This window comes from Branchiostoma belcheri, unplaced genomic scaffold (assembly GCF_001625305.1).
Source record: "Branchiostoma belcheri isolate BF01 breed outbred unplaced genomic scaffold, Haploidv18h27 scaffold121, whole genome shotgun sequence".
Lineage (NCBI taxonomy): Eukaryota > Metazoa > Chordata > Leptocardii > Amphioxiformes > Branchiostomatidae > Branchiostoma > Branchiostoma belcheri.
In genome coordinates, this window is record NW_017802614.1 from 976,988 (window position 1) to 999,230 (window position 22,243).

The 22,243-nt window shown below is 39.3% G+C and overlaps 2 protein-coding genes across 4 annotated transcripts; both read right to left on the reverse strand.

The window, feature by feature from the left end:
* Positions 1 to 6,716: 6,716 nt before the first annotated feature.
* LOC109463076 (F-box only protein 32-like) lies at positions 6,717 to 18,972 on the reverse strand. 3 transcript variants are annotated; one of them, XM_019759786.1, is made up of 12 exons: positions 18,509 to 18,972; positions 17,295 to 17,389; positions 14,605 to 14,661; positions 14,020 to 14,082; positions 10,779 to 10,837; positions 10,206 to 10,298; positions 9,993 to 10,086; positions 9,507 to 9,679; positions 8,862 to 9,047; positions 8,420 to 8,493; positions 8,104 to 8,176; positions 6,717 to 7,907 (listed from the first exon to the last, which is right to left on the reverse strand). In XM_019759786.1, exons 1-12 carry the CDS (start codon positions 18,622 to 18,624, stop codon positions 7,821 to 7,823), a joined length of 1,170 nt encoding a protein of 389 aa, XP_019615345.1. In that variant the 5' UTR covers positions 18,625 to 18,972; the 3' UTR covers positions 6,717 to 7,820. The 3 variants fall into 3 exon arrangements, with proteins under 3 accessions (XP_019615345.1, XP_019615344.1, XP_019615346.1); XM_019759785.1 differs by having other exon boundaries at positions 14,605 to 14,664; XM_019759787.1 differs by lacking the exons at positions 14,020 to 14,082; positions 14,605 to 14,661 and having other exon boundaries at positions 18,509 to 18,950.
* Positions 18,973 to 19,505: 533 nt separating this feature from the next.
* Positions 19,506 to 22,042, reverse strand: LOC109463087 (jmjC domain-containing protein 7-like). Its single transcript, XM_019759799.1, has 4 exons — positions 21,807 to 22,042; positions 21,142 to 21,295; positions 20,457 to 20,710; positions 19,506 to 20,319 (listed from the first exon to the last, which is right to left on the reverse strand). The coding sequence occupies exons 1-4, from the start codon at positions 21,871 to 21,873 to the stop codon at positions 19,826 to 19,828; spliced, it is 969 nt and encodes a 322-aa protein (XP_019615358.1). The 5' UTR covers positions 21,874 to 22,042; the 3' UTR covers positions 19,506 to 19,825.
* Between the last annotated feature and the right edge of the window lie 201 nt (positions 22,043 to 22,243).

Here is a 22,243-nt window from a genome sequence, read left to right on the forward strand (position 1 = left end):
AAAATGTAATGACTTTTTTCTTTATTTTTTTCCTCAATGGGGGACAGAATGTTTGACATTTTTGTCCTGCAGCTAAATTCCATCCAGGGATGGGTGGATGGATGCTGGCTGGGGGAGCCCAGCTCTTGCCTGGATGTGGCTTGCCATGCAGTTACTATTGATGTAACTATGATGTTACTATTGGAGTGTTTCTGGTAATGTCTTGGTAGGATGGTTCTGCACCATATGGCTGCCTAGGGGAGTATGTGTGGCATGTTAATGGTACATCAGCAGTGTTGTCTGTAGGTTCATTAAAGTTGTCCCTGCAGCAAACCACCAGGAGAGTTGTGTCAGTCAGTGATCTGTCACTGCACCCTGCAGCTCTACAGGAAGAGAACTCAGCTCCTTCCTGTAGAGAAACAGTAAATCATTGGGACAGGAAAAATGCTGAGAGCCAGGCTAGCTGTGGTTGGGAAAATTGAATGTTCACACATTCTGTTGTATTGGACAATGCCTGAACTAGTCTAGCGACCCCTGTGTGTTCAAAAGGTGTATGTTAAAAAAAAGTACAACCTGATAATCATTCATAATGAATGGTAAATTGATAAATTGTGATCAGGACATTGCAAAATACATGTAGCACTAGTAACTGTTGTATGATACAGAAAGCTGTATCATAGTAGAGTTCACATACCGGTATATTGAATACATGTAGTTAGTACCGTAATAAAATTTAGAGCCTAGCACTTTTTAGTGGGGGAAGCAAACTGAGAGCTTGGTGCAGAGGTGTGGCTGTGTGAAGGGAGGTAGTTTCCAGTCCCTCAGGGTTTCTAAAACTAACTACCTGTCAGACCCCATGTGATGTTCAGGAGGAAGAAATTTGTATCTGTCCAGAATCCACATGGTTTGACTTTGTTCCAGAGTGGTTGAAGTATGGGTGGGATAATCTTTTGTGGGATAATTGCCCTTGTGGTGCTAGCCTGTTTGCAGAGAGGATAGTCTGGTAACCAGGCTATTGTGGTCCAAGAAAGAGGAAATACTGTTTGGTTTAATTCCATTGTCATCTCACATTAACAGAAGATTTGTACTAAATTTTGTAGTCTTCTTCTCTCGTGTGTTTTTTTATATATTGATGTCTAGGACCACAGGAAAAATAGCAAACAGTGTAAGCTGAATCTAATTGTGGATCCAAATAAAGTCATGTTGTAAAGGATTGTAACCTTTTCTTGAGTCAAAGCACAATAAGTCAGAAAAGAAATGATCTTTCCATCCAACAGTTGAACACGGAAATCTTGATTTGAGGTAACCACCCAGAGCCCCAAGGGTAGCGTTTAACCACTTGTTTACAGTAGTTAGTGAATTATGGCAGTGTTTGAACTTTTGCACTTTCTGATCATTAATCAATCATGAAACAGATTTCTTTTCTCTGGATGAGACTGGATTGGACTGGTTCTCCTCAATGGTCCTCAGCAGGGAGTGTCTGGTGATATACATACATGGCACATTTTGGTGGCATAATCGTCCATTTTGAATGAACGTAATGTTGATTAAACTCATTTACACACAGTAACTGTGTGTAAATGAGTATGCTATAATTAAAAAGCATAGCCAGTGGGCGGACTGTAATTGGTAAGGGACCTTTTAGAGGAAGGATTCTACAGAGTAGAGTAGAGAAATACCTAACTAGGATAGTACCCAAGAGCTGTGACAGAGTGCCAGTTTACTGGATGAGAGGGAGACTAATGTCTGCTCTCCTGTGTAAATGTACACTGTACATGCTTCTCTCTCAAGATGTTAGAGAAAATCAATTATGGCATTTCTTTGTGCCTGCTTGTGGTCTGTCACATTTTCTGTGTCTGCAGGGCACACTGGGAGGGAGGCAAAGGAACTGATGTATATGCTTGGTCTAAAAAAATACTGATGGTGCCAGGCGTCTGTAGTTCTGCATGATGAGTTACCATATATGGGATGATGCAGTACTTCTCATTCTGTTCCTCTCTGGGTGGTGACAACGCAAAGAATTGTGGCATCATCAAATTCTACTGTCCTTCTTTGTAGCGCTCACAAAATGATGGCATGATTGGAGCTCAATGAGTCAGAATTAGGCCCGGCGTCCTTATTGTGATTCATTCCCCAGTTTTTGCCTTTCATCCTCTGACAGGAGAATGTGTTCTTTTGATGGAAAATTGCTAACTCAGCATCTTCCTTCCTTTGATCATCTTTAAATATGAGATTACTGCTGTGATTTTCCTGAACTGAAGGACCACCAGAGTGGACAGAACTAAATTAACTGTTCACTGTTACTGTTGGTGTTAATTTGTATCTGTTGATCAGAAAATGATGCAGAAGAAGAAAATGGAGTTCATCATCAGAAATCTGAACGTTTATAATTCATTATATATTAGTATAGATTCATAATTCATTAACTTTAGTTTTATAATTTAGGAGCATTCAAAATGGCTATAAGCTCATTACAAATTGGTTATTCTTTATAAGTGTAGAACAGTAACCTGAAATCCAGCCACGCTCAGAAGTATAGCTGCTTTGCAACAGTTGCTTGCATTGGCAGTGTCAGTGAGTGAGTGAGTGAACTAAAGCTAGAGCGGCTAAAGCTAAGTTAAACATGGTTGGATTTCAGACTAATGGTAGAAACTGTTGAAGACAAATCCTACTGTATAAATACAAATGATTCACAGTCTAGTTTTCCTGTGAAATGCCATCATACACACACAAGGTGGGATTCCTTCTACATGTATTTATCATGCCAGGGTACAAGGCCTGGAAAGGATGAAGGGAGGAAGACACTTTGTTCAGCAACATCTTTTACACTTTTTCAAAAGTTCTAAGCTATTAAACTTTAATTTGTCCCATGTTTATCAATGCATTCACATTGTTAGCATTACTTCAATATTACAAAAATTTTCATTCTGTCATAAAAAATTTGTGTTTTGTGGAATGTGATCAGTTGTGTTGTGAGTAAACAGCAATGTTACTCTCAAGTAGAGGAATGGTCACGATGGCATATGTGGTCAGCTCTAATGACAAAGAAAAGATTGGGGCATTCTAGTTCACTAATCTGAAGACCACTTTGTCAGAATTTAGAGGACTGTTCTGGTCCAGATTACCACTTAGCTGATGTGGATTAAAGTTGATCCAGGTTAGATCCCTACAATGGGAGCTCGACACTCCGATGACCAGAGATGAGCATGTCGTAGCGTGCTTTCTGCCGCCCTTTGTCGGGAGGGAAATTCAGACGGTGGGATAGGAGGTACCCCGAGGATCACTGGACCTCCGGACCTCTCCTTTGTTGTGTGGATGAATGGAGGGAATGAATTCCCCATCAAGGATGAAGCCAGACATGTTTGTGATTGGATACAGGGGATGCAGGCCAGACAAGCCTTTGTGTGTAAAGGTATGGAAGCATGTGGGGGGACAATGGCGGGTTCGACCCCCCATGGAAGGGGAATTATGCCGCTGTACGCCACTGGTCACCGCGCCGGCCACGCAGACGGAAAGGCCAGCAGGGTCAAGGCTAGACAACAACTGGACCAACAGCTCAGTTGGGTTTGAACAACTAACCCAGAGAGAGGGTCATTTTTGCCATTTATTCTTAAACATGGGAGAAAAAATTTGGCAAAATGTTAAGCTTCTATGTGGCAGAGTGGCAGTGCATCAGTTTTATAAATGTATATGCATTTTTACCATTACAGCATCAACAAAGTCTGGTATAATTGTGGTACCATGGCAAAACGCGAAACAAAGTCTGATTATCGGACAGCTGGAATAAAAATATCTGTACATGAATAGAAGTGGTACTTCTATGTGAAGTGGTACTAGGTGATGATCAGGCAGAACAGACATCTAAAACCTAGAACAGAGGCCAATTAGGATTTTTTAAAATGAATGTCTTTTACAGGTTTTTCTTACGTAACTTTTCTTTCAAAGAATTTTTAGAAGTTACATTTACATGTCTCCTAGCAGACTATCATATTCCTTTCAATGAATTCAAGTTGGCATTGGGACTAGACTAATAAATGTATCTGAGTAAATTAAAAGGCAAAGGAAGTGTAATGATTATCCATGCATAGTGATATTTCCCTGCAAGTATCGGTATGATTTTTGAAGGACATTGTATTCCCATGGAGTTTGTATCATGGTGCACACAGTGCGAACTGCGAGACTGTGAATTTTTAATGTGAGAAATATAAAGTAAACCAATCACTACCACTTGTGTTGGTGTACAGTGAGATCCAGTGTTTTGTCCTGTAGGCCACTTTTCCAAGCAGACAGAAAGTTGCCGGTCCAGGTATTAGCTGCTGTGCCTGATGTGGGACAATGGTTTATACCCCCATACAAAACCACCCACCCATGTTACTGCACATTCATTTCTTGTCACCTTTTCATCTTGCTGTCATGTGAAAAGTTTTCACTTTTCTTTCATCATTTAAAAGCCAGCGTTTCCACCCCATCACTCATCCTCCAATACCCACCAATCACAGAATAGCTTGAGGAAGCTTTACTTGCATGGTACCTCCCCTCCCCTTTTGTTCACCTTGTCATCATTGATGTATTAATACTGCTTAATGGCCTGTGACACTCCTGTTTAGCTACAGGGGTTTGGGAAATTTCCCCATTGTGTCGGTAGAAGGGAGATGCCATGTTGGGTGATGGAATAACTAGAGCTGTAAGCAGCTGTAGAGGAATTTGTCAAGGAAGAAAGTGCTCCATCAAGAAGGAAATCAAATCCATTAGTTCAATTTTACATAGTGCAACTGTTTAACTGTTCTGTCGCTCCAGCTCGCACAAGTAACTCACACAGGGACGGTTTTGGGGGATTGGTATTGTACTCTTGAATGTAGGTTACTGGCATGAACAGACATGTTACGTTCTACAAAGATGTAAAGCATGTAAAGTCACCCAAAGTCAAACTGTGCCTTCACATATTAGGAGACTGAATGACAGCCAATATAATTGTAAACCTGCATGTATGCATTGCCTGGCTAAACTGCACCCCTTGTACCCTGCTAACTGTACCATAGCTAATACATGTGTAGGCACACATATGCCTTTGCAAAAGCACCTGTGCTAAAATCTCTAGTTTGAAATTAGATACCTCAAGATCATGATATTGGCATGATGTGAACAATCAAAGTCTACAAAACTACAACATGAATTATGGGATCATCTGTTGTCATATTTTAGGAGCAAAAAAAGATCAAGGAATATTCTTTCTCATGTGAGAGCTTTATTAAATATGTTTGTAACACATACTTTCTGGTATTATAAAACATAAATATATGCAACAGTGTACACACAGCTGTAAACTCTTTGTACTTGACTAAACCTGTAGAAAGGGCTTCCCTGCTAAGAACAGTCATCAGTGGTGAAGCAGCGCCCTCTAGTGAAAAATACTAAAAGTACAGCTAAGCAATATTATCACCACCATAGAAATTTTACAGGCTTACAGCTTACAAGTAACGTTACCTCTCCGACTTCACAATGGTCAAGATCTGAAAGCATCCTATTTTATTTAATTGCTCCTTCTTTAGCCCACAAACAACAACTCAGCTCATAACTTCTCACCACTCTCTAACCACCTCGGTCTAGGCAAAAACAAGTACAACAATCTATATTACAATAGTACTTATTACTTCCCATGTTTACTGAAATAATACAGTATTTTAACAATCCATACTCATCTCACATTTCTACCAACAACAATTAGTCTTAAACAACCATCTCCCAAGTTTCTTCAAAAGAATAAGCTGTGTGTAACTTACACAATGTAGGTAATAATATTATATACATTTCTTCTCCACAACATCTGTACAGGTCAGGAGGAACCTTTGGTAAGAAGGAATACCCATGTACATGTACACACTGACATTAACTTCACTGTACTTCACATATCCTTCCACAACTTCCTGCAATCGATTTCTTATAAAAAGGACCCCATATATACTCTCTTGGAGGTTTGTGAAAAAAAAACGTGCCAGCAAATAGAGTCCATTCCGCGTCACCGAGTGGGTTTTTTCTCCATGTTTCTAATACGTTTGAATTATTTAGAAGAAAAGAATACCCCAGTAACAAAAGTTCTAAATTTTTTAAAAATTTGAAAATGAAAATTTGAATATATTTGAATTCATTTATATATTTCTGAAACATTTTGAATGTGACTGTACAAAGATCTCTTTCTTTAGAATAAATTTGAACTACCCATGTGTTTCTTTCACAATTCGAAATATTTAGAACTATTTCAAACAAATAACCAAATGGTAGTTGTGGGTAATTGCCCCCATAAAAGTAGGTGCTAATCCTACTCTTCTGTCTTCCTCTGTATATTTTTAGATTTCACTGCTGGACACTGGTGGCTCTTTTGTTGTAAGGCATCAATGCCTGACGCCCAGGCAGTCTACCATGTACTTCACAGGGATGTGTGAATTACTTCCTTCCCATCCCACTGACCTATTTACAAAATGTTAGAAATAATTCGAAATAATGGTAAAAAATGGTAGAGTGCTGTTAGAAATATTTAGAAACTATTGGAAATGTCATAATCCACATCAGGAATATTTCAAACATTTTAGAAAACCAGGGAATTATTTAGAATATTGACAAGATGTTCAAAATATTTCCAAATTATGAAATTTCTTAGACAAACAATTACAAAGAATTCAAAACATTTCTAAATAATGACAATAACAACCCACTCGGTGACGCGGAATTGACTCTACAATACTGTGGTAGGGTACGATATATATATTTCTCATAGTGATATACATAGATTATATATTTCAAATATTTTACAAAATGTTGATCTACAGGTACATGACTATAACATATGTGTGTATATCTTTACTACATATACAAAGAATAGCATCTGTACAAGTTTGCATTTGGAATATAGTCACTTGTCTAATACAGTACATGTATCATTGAATATGTACCACAAAAGGTGTGTATCATCCTAATCCTGTGTCATATGTAAATATAGATAATATTACAGGAAAAGTCTTTTCAAAACATAACATAAGCTCCAAGTTTAAACTGTCCCAAAAAAGTAAACTTTCTATTTTAGTGATATTAATTGATAAATGCTAAGACAGTAATAGAAGATACTAGTAGTCAAGATAGAAGATAGTCAAGATAGAATGTTAAGTTGATTGATTGTATTTCATGCATGATTGTATTTTCAAACATCAACTATTGGTTTGATTATATCAATATCAAAAGTAACTGATTTCTAACATCAGTAATATAAGGAAAAAAAAAGACAATTTGCCAACACATACCTTGTACATGTAGCTTACAAAAATAACCAAAGTAATTATATGTTACCCACTTCATGTGAAAAGAAAAGATGGTTAACGTATATAAATGTGTACGTAAGAGTTACTGGGTATGTACATTTGCCTTTGATCTATAGCTGACCAACTAGATATCCAGGACTTTGTCCCTTTGACCAGCCAGGCATTATTTTGTCACAGTCATGATTTCTTTGAATTCATGCTGTAAAGCTTGGTAGATTCTAACGTACAGGTATGTTTTTATAAATGATAATGTTACCGTTTTTATCCATATGACCAGCATTGCTGAGCTGAGCTATACATGTGTTTTAGTAGACTACACCATTTTCACAATATGTACACGAACACATTTTTAGTAGGAAATATCTTTTACACATATACATGTACTAATAATGTAACTGTTGTTTTTGCTTGTATTCAAAATGTCACAAGCCACTTTCCACATGAAAGGCTAATTTAGTAAAAGTACTACAGCCTTAAAAAATGTCTTTTGTTTAGAATGTGGTTTCAGGTGACAAGTCTTCCATCTGCAACTCACATCTCAAAGAGTTTGAGGAAGTCCTTAGGAGTGATGGGGAGGCTGACAGCATTCGCTGGGTCCAAACATGGGTGTCCTGTGTCCTGTGACAGAAAGAAACACACAACTGCATTTTTCCACCAATTTTTCTACAGATTTCCATACTAAGATCTGTACAACAAGACAAAAATTCTGTCGCAACTGTAACAAAATGTTATCAGTTCATCACACTGCTTTGTGTGCCATTTGGCATGAAATGGACTAAACCAAATGAACAGCACGTCAGGTGTGAGCTCGTACCTTCCAGAAGAGAACCTTACAGGAACAGCAGAGCTGCAGCATGTCTGTGAACACTTCTCGTGGACCAAACCTCCTGTAGATACATAATAACAAGTACTGGTCAGAACTTTAAATACATTTAAGGCCTTAACTTTAGAGCACAGTCATAATTGATGTACTTCTTCACAGGCCAAGTCTTGTCATTTGTTAAAACTCTTTGTGACCAAGATGGTGTCACTATTATTTATAAACGAAGAGTAAAGCAAAGCATATACCCAGTAACACAAACAAACAAACAAAGAAACACACATACCCGGTGCATACACACAAACCTCACCTGTAACACCTGAGGTAGATTTCCTGCCATGGTACATCTTTGTCTTCCTTGTCCTCCTTCAGAAATGTCTTAATCTGAAAAAGAAGCAAAAGTAACATTTTGACCAGCTTACAACATGGCAACTTGGTTTAATCTCTATTACGTAAGAAGTATAATCTTACAAAAGTTGTTTTTGTAATGTGATTAATTGCTGTACACTGTAGTCTTAGTGCAGTTCTGGTAATCACACAAATCTTCATAGCAGGCTTTGTACATGCACATCTTTGTTCTACACTTCTCCTTTGCTCTTTGGTGTGGTTGATTCAGTTGTAAACTGTTGACACGCACCAATCTACAAACAACACAAAACAGCAGAGTCTTTTAGAGTCTTCTTGTTTCTGTAGCCTTTTGTAAGAACAGGATTTTTGCATAATCAAGCCTTTACAATACAGTAATTTCCTACCTGGTCTTCGGTGAAGTGGTACTCGCAGAGATTCTTCCACATCCTCCAGTCCCTGCCAAACTCCGACATGCCGCGGTTGGACGCGGCGAGGCTGAAGATGTCCCTGTGGTCTGCAACCCTGTGGAGAATCTCACGGATGACCTCATTGGGCAGGTCAGTCAGGACCATCTTCCCATCATCACTTCTCTGCAGACAAAAAAATGTCAGAGTGATTAGCATTATCTATTCAATAGTGTAGACATGTAAGAACAAGTACCTACAATTATTCATGTTCCAAAGCTGTATTTCAAGAAAGGGGGCAGTACAATACGTCCAGATTGAAGTATCTTACCTTTCAGTATATAGTTATTGAATTTTGACGAATTGTAATGAATTTTAAGAAATACTCTTTGTCTCATACTCAGTCAGGTAAGGCTGTATACTTTGTATATTGGTGCACATGTTGCAAATAAACATGCCATCATCATCAATACATCATTAGATTAAAACAATGGGAGTCACAGTAATTTTTGCAACTTTTGAGGTACCGCAACCTCTTGAGGTCTGACGTTTACCGCAAAAAAAACCCATCCCAAGTTGCCCAAGCAATTACCAGACAGGAATATGATTGTGTTCCTGAACAACCTCAGTGTTCCTTCTCCTCACCTCCTTGATCCTGATGTTGTTGAGATTGCCCTTCATCCTGAGCAGAGCCTCCATGCGCTGGATCCACAGTGTCTTACTGTAGCCGATGTGGTGCCAGCGCTCCTCCCACAGCGACTTGGCTGCCATGGTCAGCAGCTCGTGGATCGGACCAATGTCTGTCTGGGACTCAATGACTGGAAAAGGATCGAGCGAGAGGTACATTATGAAATTGTCATACAATCGCAATGGCCTACATACCCATAAGGATTAATACAGGACAAACATTACATGTTTTTCCCCTTCTTTATCAGACTTTGTTGTCCTCAAATTTTGATCTTCAATTTCATTTGAGACATACTGTTATTTTTCTCAAATTAGATACAGTCAGAATTTTTAGATTATGAAAGATTTTTCATTCTTGCATTGTTTTCTAAAACTGAGCTGAATACAAAATACAACCTCTGCTGTTTTTGCAATTTTAACAAGTGGATGGGTACTGACTCCTACCTCTGTTGACGATCTTTTCCAGAATGCTGAAGAGGTTTTTCTGGGCACTACCAGCCAGCTCTGTCATTTTCTCACCAAGCAGTAGGTGGAGCAGCTGCATGAAAAAGAATGACATCAGCACCTCATCAGTATACTAGTAATGTCAGCATCAACCAACACATTACGAACATGTATTAATTCGCCACTAAGAAAAGAGAACTGAAAGTTACTTACCCTACAAACATATCTGAACCTTTTTGTGTCTTCTACTGCATTGCTGAAATCCAGCTTTCTGACAGCTTCACCGAGGGTCAGATACCCATGGCACTGCAGAAGAGCAGTGTCAAGAACTAGTGTCAGACAACATGACAAACATGCTATTTTATACACTCTAGTAGAAGAACACATTTCTTATTTAGTAATACATAGAATACCCTCCGGAGTAATTTTGGACTAGATTTTGCACTTTGGACAAATTTGTGTAGGCCTTTACAGCTTACAAAGTTGACATTTTATGAAAAAGTCCATGCCAGTTAATGGATCATAATGACCCCCAGGGATCCTACTTAGTAGTTATATATTCTGCATATCAATACTAATATCACATCACACCTTAGCATGTTAATTCAAAGAATTTGGCAGTGTCTGAAGATGATTACTGCATACAAAATAGAAATATTTCTCCAGGAACCATACTAGTCAAGATGAAAGTTTTCTACAAAAGGTGCTGAAATGCCTTCCATTCATTCCGGCTGACAAGTGGCAAGGTTTTCCATATGATCTTAGATATGAGAAATTTTGCCTCACCTCTCGAGTGCTGTCCCTACTGTAGTACACCCAGTGGTAACACTCTCCCAGTGTGCTCTCTGTAACACAGACAGACCAAGTCAGTGAACAAGGTGGCCTTGTAGTTAGGATCATTACCTTTGGGGTTTATGTCTACAACAGGTCCCAATGCTGTGTCATTGGAAAGGCACTTCACTGCATTCCCTCACTCCACTCAGGTGAAAGTGAGTGTTCAAAACTGGTATGTACAAATAGAGTCTAATGAATACATGAGAAGCAAAATGTTTCTATATTTGTCTAAGTTTGTGGCAGCCAACATAAAAAATGGTGATGAAAATCATGCCTAAGTTGTCAGATATCATGAGCTATGTAGAAATACATACTTTGTTCTCATGAAAAATTACTGTTTTCATAACAAAACAAGACAACATCGTTGACGTATGGGGCAGTGACTATGATGTCATCAGAACTGTAATGATAATGAGAAGGGAAATGGAAATGGAAACTGTAAAGGCATCATCAAAACCCTTCCAGTCCTCCCTATGACATTAGAGAGAGAGAGGAGAGTTCTCTTGGCTCATCGTAACCCAAGAAGGAAGATTTGCCAACAAGTGCATGAGAAACATGTGACTGCAGTGGAAAAATTTCCTGGATATGTGCCAGTCTTATTGCACACTGCTTTTGCATCTTTGAGTCACAAAAATGCAGTAAACAACATACCTCACATACACAAACTAGAGTTAAGTGGTAAACAGGCCAGGCAAGAAGATCGGATATTTAGATATGATTTGCAATAGTGGTACATCACAGATTGGGACTTGTTTTAAAACGTTTCCTCTTACATATGAATATGATCCATAAGTACTTCCTCCTTCATATCTAGAACACATTCTAATTGGCAATTACATGAGAATGAATGACAACATCAAATATTATGAAGCACTTCACTGTCAATAAATTGTTAAGTCTATAATTACTCTCTTTAAAGATAGCAGTAGATCTGTCCTCCATCCTTGGTACCATTCTTGTTAGTTTATGGCCACTCTATCTCAAACTAGGGAGCAAAAGTTAACTCATGAGGGTGGTACCCTAGCTAAGGACCACTTGTCTGGCAAATGCGCCACTGAAATGGAAACCATCCAAGAGATTTAATAACCTGGTGATAATGTCACAACATTGCAGTCACCACTAAACACTGCTCACTATTTGATCTATGCCTCTTAGAAGGCTGTTGAAAAATTGCCAAGTGACAAGTCAAGCTTTACTAGTCATGTCCAATTCCATCATGTGATCTTTAAATGTATCACATTACATCAACCTGCCAAGAGAACCAGTCACTGGATCAGATGACAAAAATAAACATTTGGAAGTGGTTGACAGTTGTAAGGTTTCCTCATCTTTTTGCACAGACAAGGTACATTTTGACAACAATTTAATTGCCTATTGACATGTCACACAAATTTCCTAGTCTGCTCTGACCTTTTTCTTTTTATCTGTCTCTCTCTCCAAAATTCTTTTGAGATGGTGCCATTCAAGATTTACCATAGTTTTGCCAAGTTGTGATCTAGCCAAGTTGTGGCTCTCCTTCAACATGTAAGCAAAGGGTCACGCGATTCAGCACTTTTCCTGGCCCCACCTGGTAGACTAGTCCACATCTGACTTCTCAAGAAAATTTTTGACCTCTGAGCTAAATATATAATAGTTTAGGTTGTCCAATTCTTGTGATAAGTAAATGCTGCTACAAAGTTGTCAGTAACAATATTAGTATATTGATCTTAATCATGAGATGAGCTATTACTATAATGCTGAATGAACGTTCCCCCCCCACTTCCTATGAATTGGAACATTCCATCCACTGGCAGTACCTGCCTAAAGCTGGTACTCATTGCTAAATTTATCTCAGAGGCCAATGATAGAAATCCAGACAACACACGACAAGGAAAACAACAGATGATGAAAACAGTGTTTGCTCATGATCATGCTCAAATGGTCTTCCTACATGCAGTCAAGATAACCATAACTTGTAATTGATGAACCTTTACTATAGAATTGCTCTAATTAGTATCTTTCTAACATGAACTCCAAGCATTTTCTTGTATTGCAAATTTACCTTTTTGTTGACTTTTATTACTCAGACTGTTTTTTTTCTCACCCCCCCCCCTTCTATACATGTATGTTCCAAATGGAACAGCCATCTCATGTTGAACACTTGATTCCTAAGGCCAAACGTTTACAGCATTCCTTGACATTGACTTACAAACTGAGGTATCAAGGACAGCTCTTAACTCTGTGTACCACATAGCAATGATTTATTGATATCCTACATTTCAAGTTCATATTCAAGAATAATACTTCTCCCTCAGGAGCCAACATTATTGATATACACATGTACATGTAACAGTGCAGTTTAAAAGATACATGTATATTCAATTTATCACATTAAGTGATAAAGGTTGGGAAGACCATTTGATATACAGTATGTATGAAAATAAAGCTGCTGTGTTTGCTGGGATTTTGTCAAGAGAGTAAACTTACATGTTGGATGTGATTTACTGGTAACAGAAAATCATAGTAGTGAGACTTTAGAGCGCTCTTGTGAAACAACAGGAATGATGTCACCCTGCAGCCAGATGTGAACATTTGCTCAAAGTTTGTGGAAAGTTTCCTATACAGACGTCCCAGTTCTACACAAGCCCTGCCCTGCCTGACCTACCGCACCTCCCTACTGTAAACTGTGCTTACCCGATGGAGAGATTAGTTTGCAGCGCGATCAACATCAAACAAGAACTGGCCAACGCAAGGAAAGAGTTTCTCCTCAAGGTTCAGTCACCTGTCAGGGCCATTACAGTGAAAGGACAGAGGAAAATTTTGTCCAGTTCCTTTTACCTTCATCTGCATATTCCACCTCTATTTATACTGAAATAGTCCTTTGATATAACTTTTAAACGTTGCGATGCACATCACGCATTATTTCCCTTCTCTCATTGTTGTGTAAAAAAATTGGGGATCAAAAATGATGCTATGATAAATCATCTTTCATATGAGTATAACCTTAAACTTTTCAAGTCTAAGGTCAACAAACACCTGAGATCTGAGTGGTCCCCATGAGCCTTGTTTTGCGGTGAACAAAGTAGTAAGTAGTAAATAAAAAAAACAGGACCAAAAAAAAGATAAGGAATATTTTTAATTTCTACAAGAAAAGAGAAGCCACTTGAGTGCAGGATGTGCAGAATGATAAGGATGATGGCGGTCAGTTTGTTACCTCCAGTCTCTTCCAGTAACTTGGAGACCTCCCCTTCCAACAGGTCCCCATCCCCGGGCTGGTCTGTGTGCAAGCAACATGGCGGGTTAGACAAGCTGCAGGGTTAGTAGCCAAGAACGGCAGTGGAGTTTTCATGCAGTTTGTTAAGTAGATGGCAGTCAAGTTTCAGAGCATAACAGTGCAAAGCAGGTACATGCACAGCTGTCAGGTACTGTAAGTCACTTTATATTTGCGCCTTTTTTTGCGGTACTTTTATATTCAGGGTTTTCACAGTCACTTCTATTCTGTGAATTTATAATTGCCGTGAACAAATAATTTGCTAATTTCTTTTGCACCTGCCACCATTGCGACCATATTCTAGTAGTTCCGCAAACATGTCCATTTTTCTCAGACAGCAAAATTTTGCTTCTGCAATTATCAAGTGATTTACAGTATATCAATGACAATCTGCTACTACATGACATATTTACTATAGATGGCATCTACCCTGAAGAAGGTTTGATATGTGTATTTGATATCTATTGAAGTAAAATTTGTACATGTACTCAGGTAAACTCTATAGCTTTACAGGTTCACTGTGTTTACCTTCTGCTGCTTCCAGCAGTTTGGACACTCCATCCAAAATTTTTCTCTCTTCTGGTTCTGCTGTGTTAGAGGTACAACAAACAAGGGTGAGCTGGGAGACCAAGACAGTTATTCCTGACTTGTTCAATCCTGTCAGACTGAGATCAAATTGCCAGGGATGTCCTTGTATAAGTCATAGACTTTCAAAAACCTTAGGGAAGTCAGGAATGCTGCTGACAGGTGAAAGGACTTCATTAATCCAAGAAAGCTCCAGAAATTAAAGGGTCGGCAGCTGGAGAGTGGCCTCTGTCCTTATATGGGCATGAGGCTTCAAGTCCCAGAAGTTGCTGATGACAGGTGGGCAGGGCTTCACAAGCCCCCTGGGTAACAGGTGTCATGGGGGCTATGCCCATATAAGGGCATCACAGGTGTCACATGGATAAAGGGACAGCCAATGACCATATAAGGGCATTTGAACATAATGAGCAGAATCTTGAAGCTTATCAACAGGTAGCTGAATGATACCAGTAATTGGGACCTCACACCAACTGTCCAAATAAGGGCATCACACAGGTAACATGGGGACAAAGGGGCTCCCAAAGGGCATATTTAATAAATTGAAAATATAAGTTTAAAAGTAAATCAACTGTTGAAGAATATGTGGAACGTCAAACAAAATGGGAGAATGAAACATAACCCATGATCACAACAGAATTCCATGCTTCCAGTTTCCTAACTTCCACACCTCCCCTGAGAATACAATGATCAGATAAGACTTTGGAGGATTTGTTGAAATTTTCTGGGACAACCTTGCCTCCCCATATATGGTAATGCAGCTTGGAACCAGACCTCTGGGCAGATTATTCTGTTATGTGGAATTTAACTGATCATTCAATACTGGGAAATGAAACTTTTGGTTAAAATGTGTCAATTCACAGAATGAACAAGAGTGCACACAAATAAAGCAGGCAAGGAAGAGTGAACACAGTGAGAACCAAGTGAGAGTGAACCAAGAGAGAATATGTTGCAAAGTGCAAGATTGCGTTAGAGGCAACAGGTGGATCTAGATATGTCTGACCCTTGGCCCATATTTGGTTGTACATGTACATGTTTAGGAGAGTGTCCCACAATAATGACACAATTTTTTGTGTCGTCGTATTTATGAAAGTAATGATCTCTCTTGTTGCAAAGGAAATTGGAAAGTAATTCTTTTGTTGGTTCTAGCGAAAGCAACTTATTTGGTATGCCAAGGATAGATGATCAGAAAAAAAAATTCCTGATGAAAACCATGGCAGAGTACTCAGAAGAATGTTGACTTGCAAACCTCAACTGTGATAATAATACATATTTAAATAAACCATGAATAATAAATCTGTCCAAGCAGTATAAAAGAAGGGTAAATCAGTTGTCTTCATAGAATATAACCAAACAATACAATATAAAGGTGTCAAAATGCTACAGTCACCAAACTACCTCAAGATAGCCATAACAAAAGGAACGTTATCAGATCTTTATTTTGATCGCAAGGTAAAATACTAAAACTGACCATTTGTCTGTTGCCTTTTGAGTCATTTTAAAAGGGGAGTGATCTCATATACAGGCCAAACCTATTACAGGAATCTCTACTATTATAGACACATCTATTCACTCAAGCACGCGAGACCTTAGGCCTAGTGAACAAATGTAACAGTGCTAACTGACCATGCTAAATGGTCGTGCGACCTTTTAGTGTAATGGTTAGCGTTGGTGACCGCCAAGCGGACAACTCGGGTTCGATTCCCGGTTGTGACCTGCTCACCCCTTTCGGTTTTTACAGTGGTTCCCATGCCGGCCCTGTGAGTACTGGCACTGAGGATAAGTGTGGCAGCTCCAGGGATGTCGGACTCGGAAGATTCGAGGACGAATCTTGAAAGAAAAGGGGGAGTAGTGTAACAGTGCTAACTGACCATGCTAAATGGTCGTGCGACCTTTTAGTGTAATGGTTAGCGTTGGTGACCGCCAAGCGGACAACTCGGGTTCGATTCCCGGTTGTGACCTGCTCGCCCCTTTCGGTTTTTACACAAAGAACCTGACTTCCATATATGGTCATTAGCCAGGTGAGACTATTTGAATGGGGCAGGTGAAAGTTTCTCTTACCATATATGGTAGCAGAAAGACGTATGTATAACAATTTGAAACAAAAGTTGTCAGGCATAAATTTAGAACAACTACCACATTACAATAGGGCACAATTAAGCAGGTGAACGTTTCCTTTACCACATATGGTAACAAAAATCAGTATGTGGAAGAAACACACGTATTATCCTATGGGGGGGGGGGCTAGAAACTTGGGAATTTCTAACCCCCTAAAATGATATATTCCTGTCTTTTAATAGGTAGAATGTGGCTAAAAACAATAGGAATACACTCCAAACTTATTTGTTTGTATGTAACTTAGGCATGCTCCTTGGATGGTTGGTTGATTATAACTTTCTTTTAAAAAATTCAGATGCACCTATGTACACTGGACCATGGATGATTGGATGGTAGCCATGACTTTAAAAAAGTCCAAAACACCCATCTGGGTACAAGGTAACTGTTTCACCAACCAAGTCCCTCTAACTATATATTAGCCTTCTTCTGATAGCCGATCTTTTGGAAACTGGCCAACCTCATGATGACATGGTTAGTCTGGGTTAGTCTGTAGGCACACACAGGAGTCTGGTACTGACCACAATGAGCCCCACATGTGGGCATGTTGTCCACTGTCTCCCCATCCTGATGCTTCTCATTGTTCCTCTGGTTCTGCTCTTCTATCCTGTGGAAACTGAGACGGGAAGGACAGGAAAAGATAAATACATAAAACAAGTGAATAAAACTTTCACCGTTCAATGTACAAAATGGGTCAACAACAATACTATATATTCGTCAGCGAAGGAGCAACAGCAGATTTTGACAATCTGGTGAAAAATACATTAAATTGTTCTATAACATTCCCTTGGACATAATTGAGGTAATTTCATTTTTGAAGTCAACTTGATGAGCAACCTTGATCAGCAGAAAGGAATAGACCTAAAAGAAATTAACATGTACAGATTAGAGTCTTGAAATACGTTGTTGATAGCTGCACTGTTATCCAACACAAGAAGAAAATTTATGTCATTTTGCCTCAAATGAAGGGGTTTTCATGTTGGAAATTGTCTGAAAGTAATAATTGTATTTGTATTTTCCAAGGACTTTATGATTGGTAGCGCCTTGGAGGTCTGATGCCAAAACGAAGAAAAATAGAAATTAAACAATCCCACTGTCAACAACATGAAAATATTTTCATAAATCATGTGACTATTGCAGATACAAAATGCGTCAGTGCCTGAGTTGGTAAACGCTCCCGAGCCTTGGCACCAGAACAGATGGTGTGACGTCGTCTGAAATAAAACGGCGTCCCCTAACGGTCCTTTGTGTGCTATCCCCTCACAACCATAACACAAAAACAATCGCCTGGTCAAAACACTGCGCAATCAACAAACTTTACCGTCATATGGCAATGACACATAGAGAAATTTTCTTATCTGTTTTCTGGAGCTACCCACAGTATAAATGTGCGTGAAGACATCTCTTTCTGGTTCTCTCCAAGGTCGTCGTTAACGTTTGTGCTGGTTTTGTGGCTGAGCGCTCACGGTTTGTTTACATGGAACAGCTGATGTTGCCGCGAAAGGGGGACGGGAGAGATGACGCAACTACGATATATAGACGGGTCCTCATCAGTCGAAAATGTCAGCCATTTATTCCAGCTGATATTTATATTAAACGATGACACGTCAAGTACACTAGACACCTAACCAAAAATGCCCGCTTCCTCGGTTTTGTGAAACAAGATGTCGAAAGGGCAGCGGAAAAATGGCGACCTGGGAAGGAAAATCCAAAACCGCGCGAACGGTCTACTTACCTTTCGGTTTCTCCGAACTCCCGCGAAGGATCTTGCCTCAGCAGCCTCTCCCAGCCCGAGCATGTCCGGACCCATACGCAGCCTGGTGATCGCCAGTCTTGGCCCAAGAACGGCATAATTCTGTTTTTCTTCGAAGAAAGGACCGCTATAAAATTGTCAAAATCACCGCTTTCTGTGCACCGGTCCAATTACCTAGGTGCCCTTGGCGTTGAGCTACCTGAACGGAGGCCCGCTTTAGAGTTTGTCTCGCTGGGAATAAAACAAAAATCGCCAACTTCTATACAACGCCACAGCTTCTGTCAAATAATGCTAAGATATATCCTAAGGCGTCTTATTCCGCCAGCCTTCTCCAGGTCCAGGTCTCACGGTTTAGCTCGCTGCGGAGTCGCGCAGGGGCTTTATGGTTTGTTGCCGGAAGTTGCGCGATCAGGTCACGTGGTGCCGAATCGTCATAATGACATCATTGGTAAACATGGCCCGGTTTCAAGTGGACGCATGTGGATGGATGGATCAAAACAAACACGATATTATAAATATTATCCCGGTGATTGCATATAAAATACAGAATGCATTCATGCAAAAGTACAACTGCCCATTTGTTTGTGCCGGTTATGACGGTCTCATTCCCATACATTTCCTAGAACAGTCAGTGCGAAGTTGACTTGGCTTTGCTGTTTTCCTTCAGAAGTGAGCCAAATCAAACTTGACTTGACCTGGCTGTGTACCAACAGTGATTAGAGTTTAGTATCTTCAGAGCTTGACCCATAGACCAGATAAATGACAACCAAACTGAATATCATGGAACACATTGATGTCACAGTTGATAGAAAATGTAACATTGTAATTTTATATTAGAGAAACTTTATTGCATCACCTATTCAATGGAGCTGTCTAATATCTGAGATCATGTACTGTTGTAATGGACCAGTCCATCTCTGAATCAGCGTCATAGAATTCACACTTGTTTCTCATGTCATACCCTTGTCATCAAGCTATGAGACTAAGTAAATATCAGTCACAACACATGTGGATCACATGTCCCTGCATCACAGCATCTGACTTCTTCCGACAACAACACAAACATCTTTTAAAATTTCTTTTTAAAACTCCTTATAGTTCAAAGGAGGTCTTGGACCACATGCATGAAAAAATGTCTACATGTACAGTGTAATGCAGATTGGAAAAGGGTGTGATTATAGATAATCTCCAAGCAGATGTTGGGTTAAAAGTTATAATCTTTTCTCAATCAGACAGATGGCTTCTCTGACCGTTTGACGTGTAAGCGGGCAACAGAAATTGTTGTTGCAGTTTCATTCATCATTTGTCCTTTTTAAAAACACTATTTTTCCTGGCAACAACAGCTTCCATGAACTTGAAGTAGTTGTACTTGATGTCATACTCCATGTCGTACCAGAAGTTGACGGCGATACATCCTTGCGACTGCTGGACGTGATGGAACCACAGAGATGGCAGATACAGCATCTCACCTGCCTCTACAGTACAGGTGAAGGAGTGGGCGTGACTAAACTCTGGATACCTGTCCAGGTCAGGGTCAAGGGGGTCCACAGGTATCCACGGTACCAAATCTACGTCCTTTTCATCAATCACGTCAAACGTGCCCTCCGCATTTTCATGGTATCTGGCGGGCTGGAAGAGTCCATATGGGATAAATGGGAGGTCTGTGGGGGGGAGCAGGGTGAAGGTTTTCTGCCCTGATATGACACAGTACAGGTTTTCATAGTGGTCCTTGTGCATGGAGGTAACAGCAGCCTCCTCTCCCATCCAGAAGTTCACCGCATCAGGTAGTTTTCCTGCATTTGGGGGAAATGCCTTTTTTGTGTTATGCACATAGTTACAGTAGTTACTGGTACTACAAAAAATGTCAGGTGTCTTTCACACAAATCCAGAAGTGTATGTATACAGGCATAAACATCAATACTGTGCTTACCAAAAGCATCTGTTGCCCAGAAAATCTCCACATCTGCATCTGATATAATTTCTTTGAACTCCTCTGTGAAATTTGAGTTTTGTTTTTGGATATAAAAGACTCCATTGGACCGTGTTTTCCTTTCCATAATATCCAAAAAAGAGGAGAATTTCATAGTCCTTTCTTCGGGCATGACAAACTTGCCATCACACACTGCATCTGCGTAACCATTTGGGGTGACCGCTACAGTCACTTCCTTCTGTCCAAGGGTTTGTCTGAGGATGAAGATGTTAAGAATCAGGACTTGTCTCAGCAAACATTAAAATTTTACAAGATATATTTTTGGGCCAACATTTTCAGTTCATATTCTTTTAATAATAATCAATTTTACAAATCTATGCTGTATGTTAAATTGTGTTTTATGCAAAAGGCACTAATCATGCTGTATGTAGAGCAGCCCAACTACATGTATGTATTATGAAGGAGGTATAACCTGGGTATTACATGTACGTAGAATTGTGAAATGGCTGAGATTATGCTCTATGGAAGTATATATGGCAAGAAATTGGACATAGAAAAACAAGGCACATTTTAGAATCTTACAGCAAATCTTACAGCAAATAATACTTCAAATATGATTGTACCCAAGGGAATTTGTCATTCTAGGTCGTTATTTACTACATTAATCATTTAGATTATAGCTGACCGAAAGTACTGTGGTGTCCACTTGCTGAGTGCCGGCCAGTGTTGGGTGGCTGTCCTGATGATGACAGGTTTGTTGGGAGACACCCAGGACCTGTGGAAGTCCAGCGGGGAGGGGGGCAGGTCCAGATAGGGGACGTGAGGGTCCAGGTACAGTTCTATAAGAACAGGGAAGCACAGAAAACAAAGCATTTGCCTATGATGTAGACTGGTACAATCTTCTCATGTCAGGCTACAGATACAGATACAGGCTCAGCAATGCAAATCAATGATAGGCTATCATTCATGAGACTTCCGACATTTAACATGTCAAACCTGAATAAACGCATACATCATGCAGAAAAGTTTACTATCAAACATTTCATATTTGTGACTCGCCTCTATGCATTTCCATAGTTAATAACGTTACATATTATTTTAATAAATGCATCAAAAATACATTTGAATTCAAACCCTGCTTTTTGTAATAACGTCCTTGTGGTAAGCAATCATTTCTTCCCTAAATGGATGTAGAAGATTATAAATATACCAGTTCACTTTTTATAATAATAATTGTTTATTGATTGATCAGTAAGTACAATCGCTAGCACGTGGCAGCGCAACTAAAAAAAGTAGCTCTGAATTGCATGCTAGTGTTTAAAAACAGAGAGACAAATATTTTTTGTTTACCTCTGGCCTCCACTGCCACATCTTGAAGACACTGGCCAAGCCCTTCACAACTACTTTCACTGGACATTACACTTGTCCCTCTGTGGACTGTTCCTTAGAACAAAAACGAGACTAAGATGTCTTCTTCCATGATTCCAGAAAATGTCACCTTCTTACTTTCGCAACAATAGTTTAGCTACAAAAACTAAGCAGGTCTATTTATTTCTAACCTCCTTACAAAAGAGCTCTACAAAAGCGGTAACGGGAGCATGTAAAGTGTACTATATATGTTAATTTTAATAGAATAGATAATTAGTACATTAAGTATAAATTCAAATTATTTATTCCCATATATTAAATTAATTCGTTAGATCTCCAAATTTATATGGTAGAATAATGTAGAAAGCTGTAGAATCATGTAGGTTCATGAATAATCCTGTAGATACATGAAGAATCAT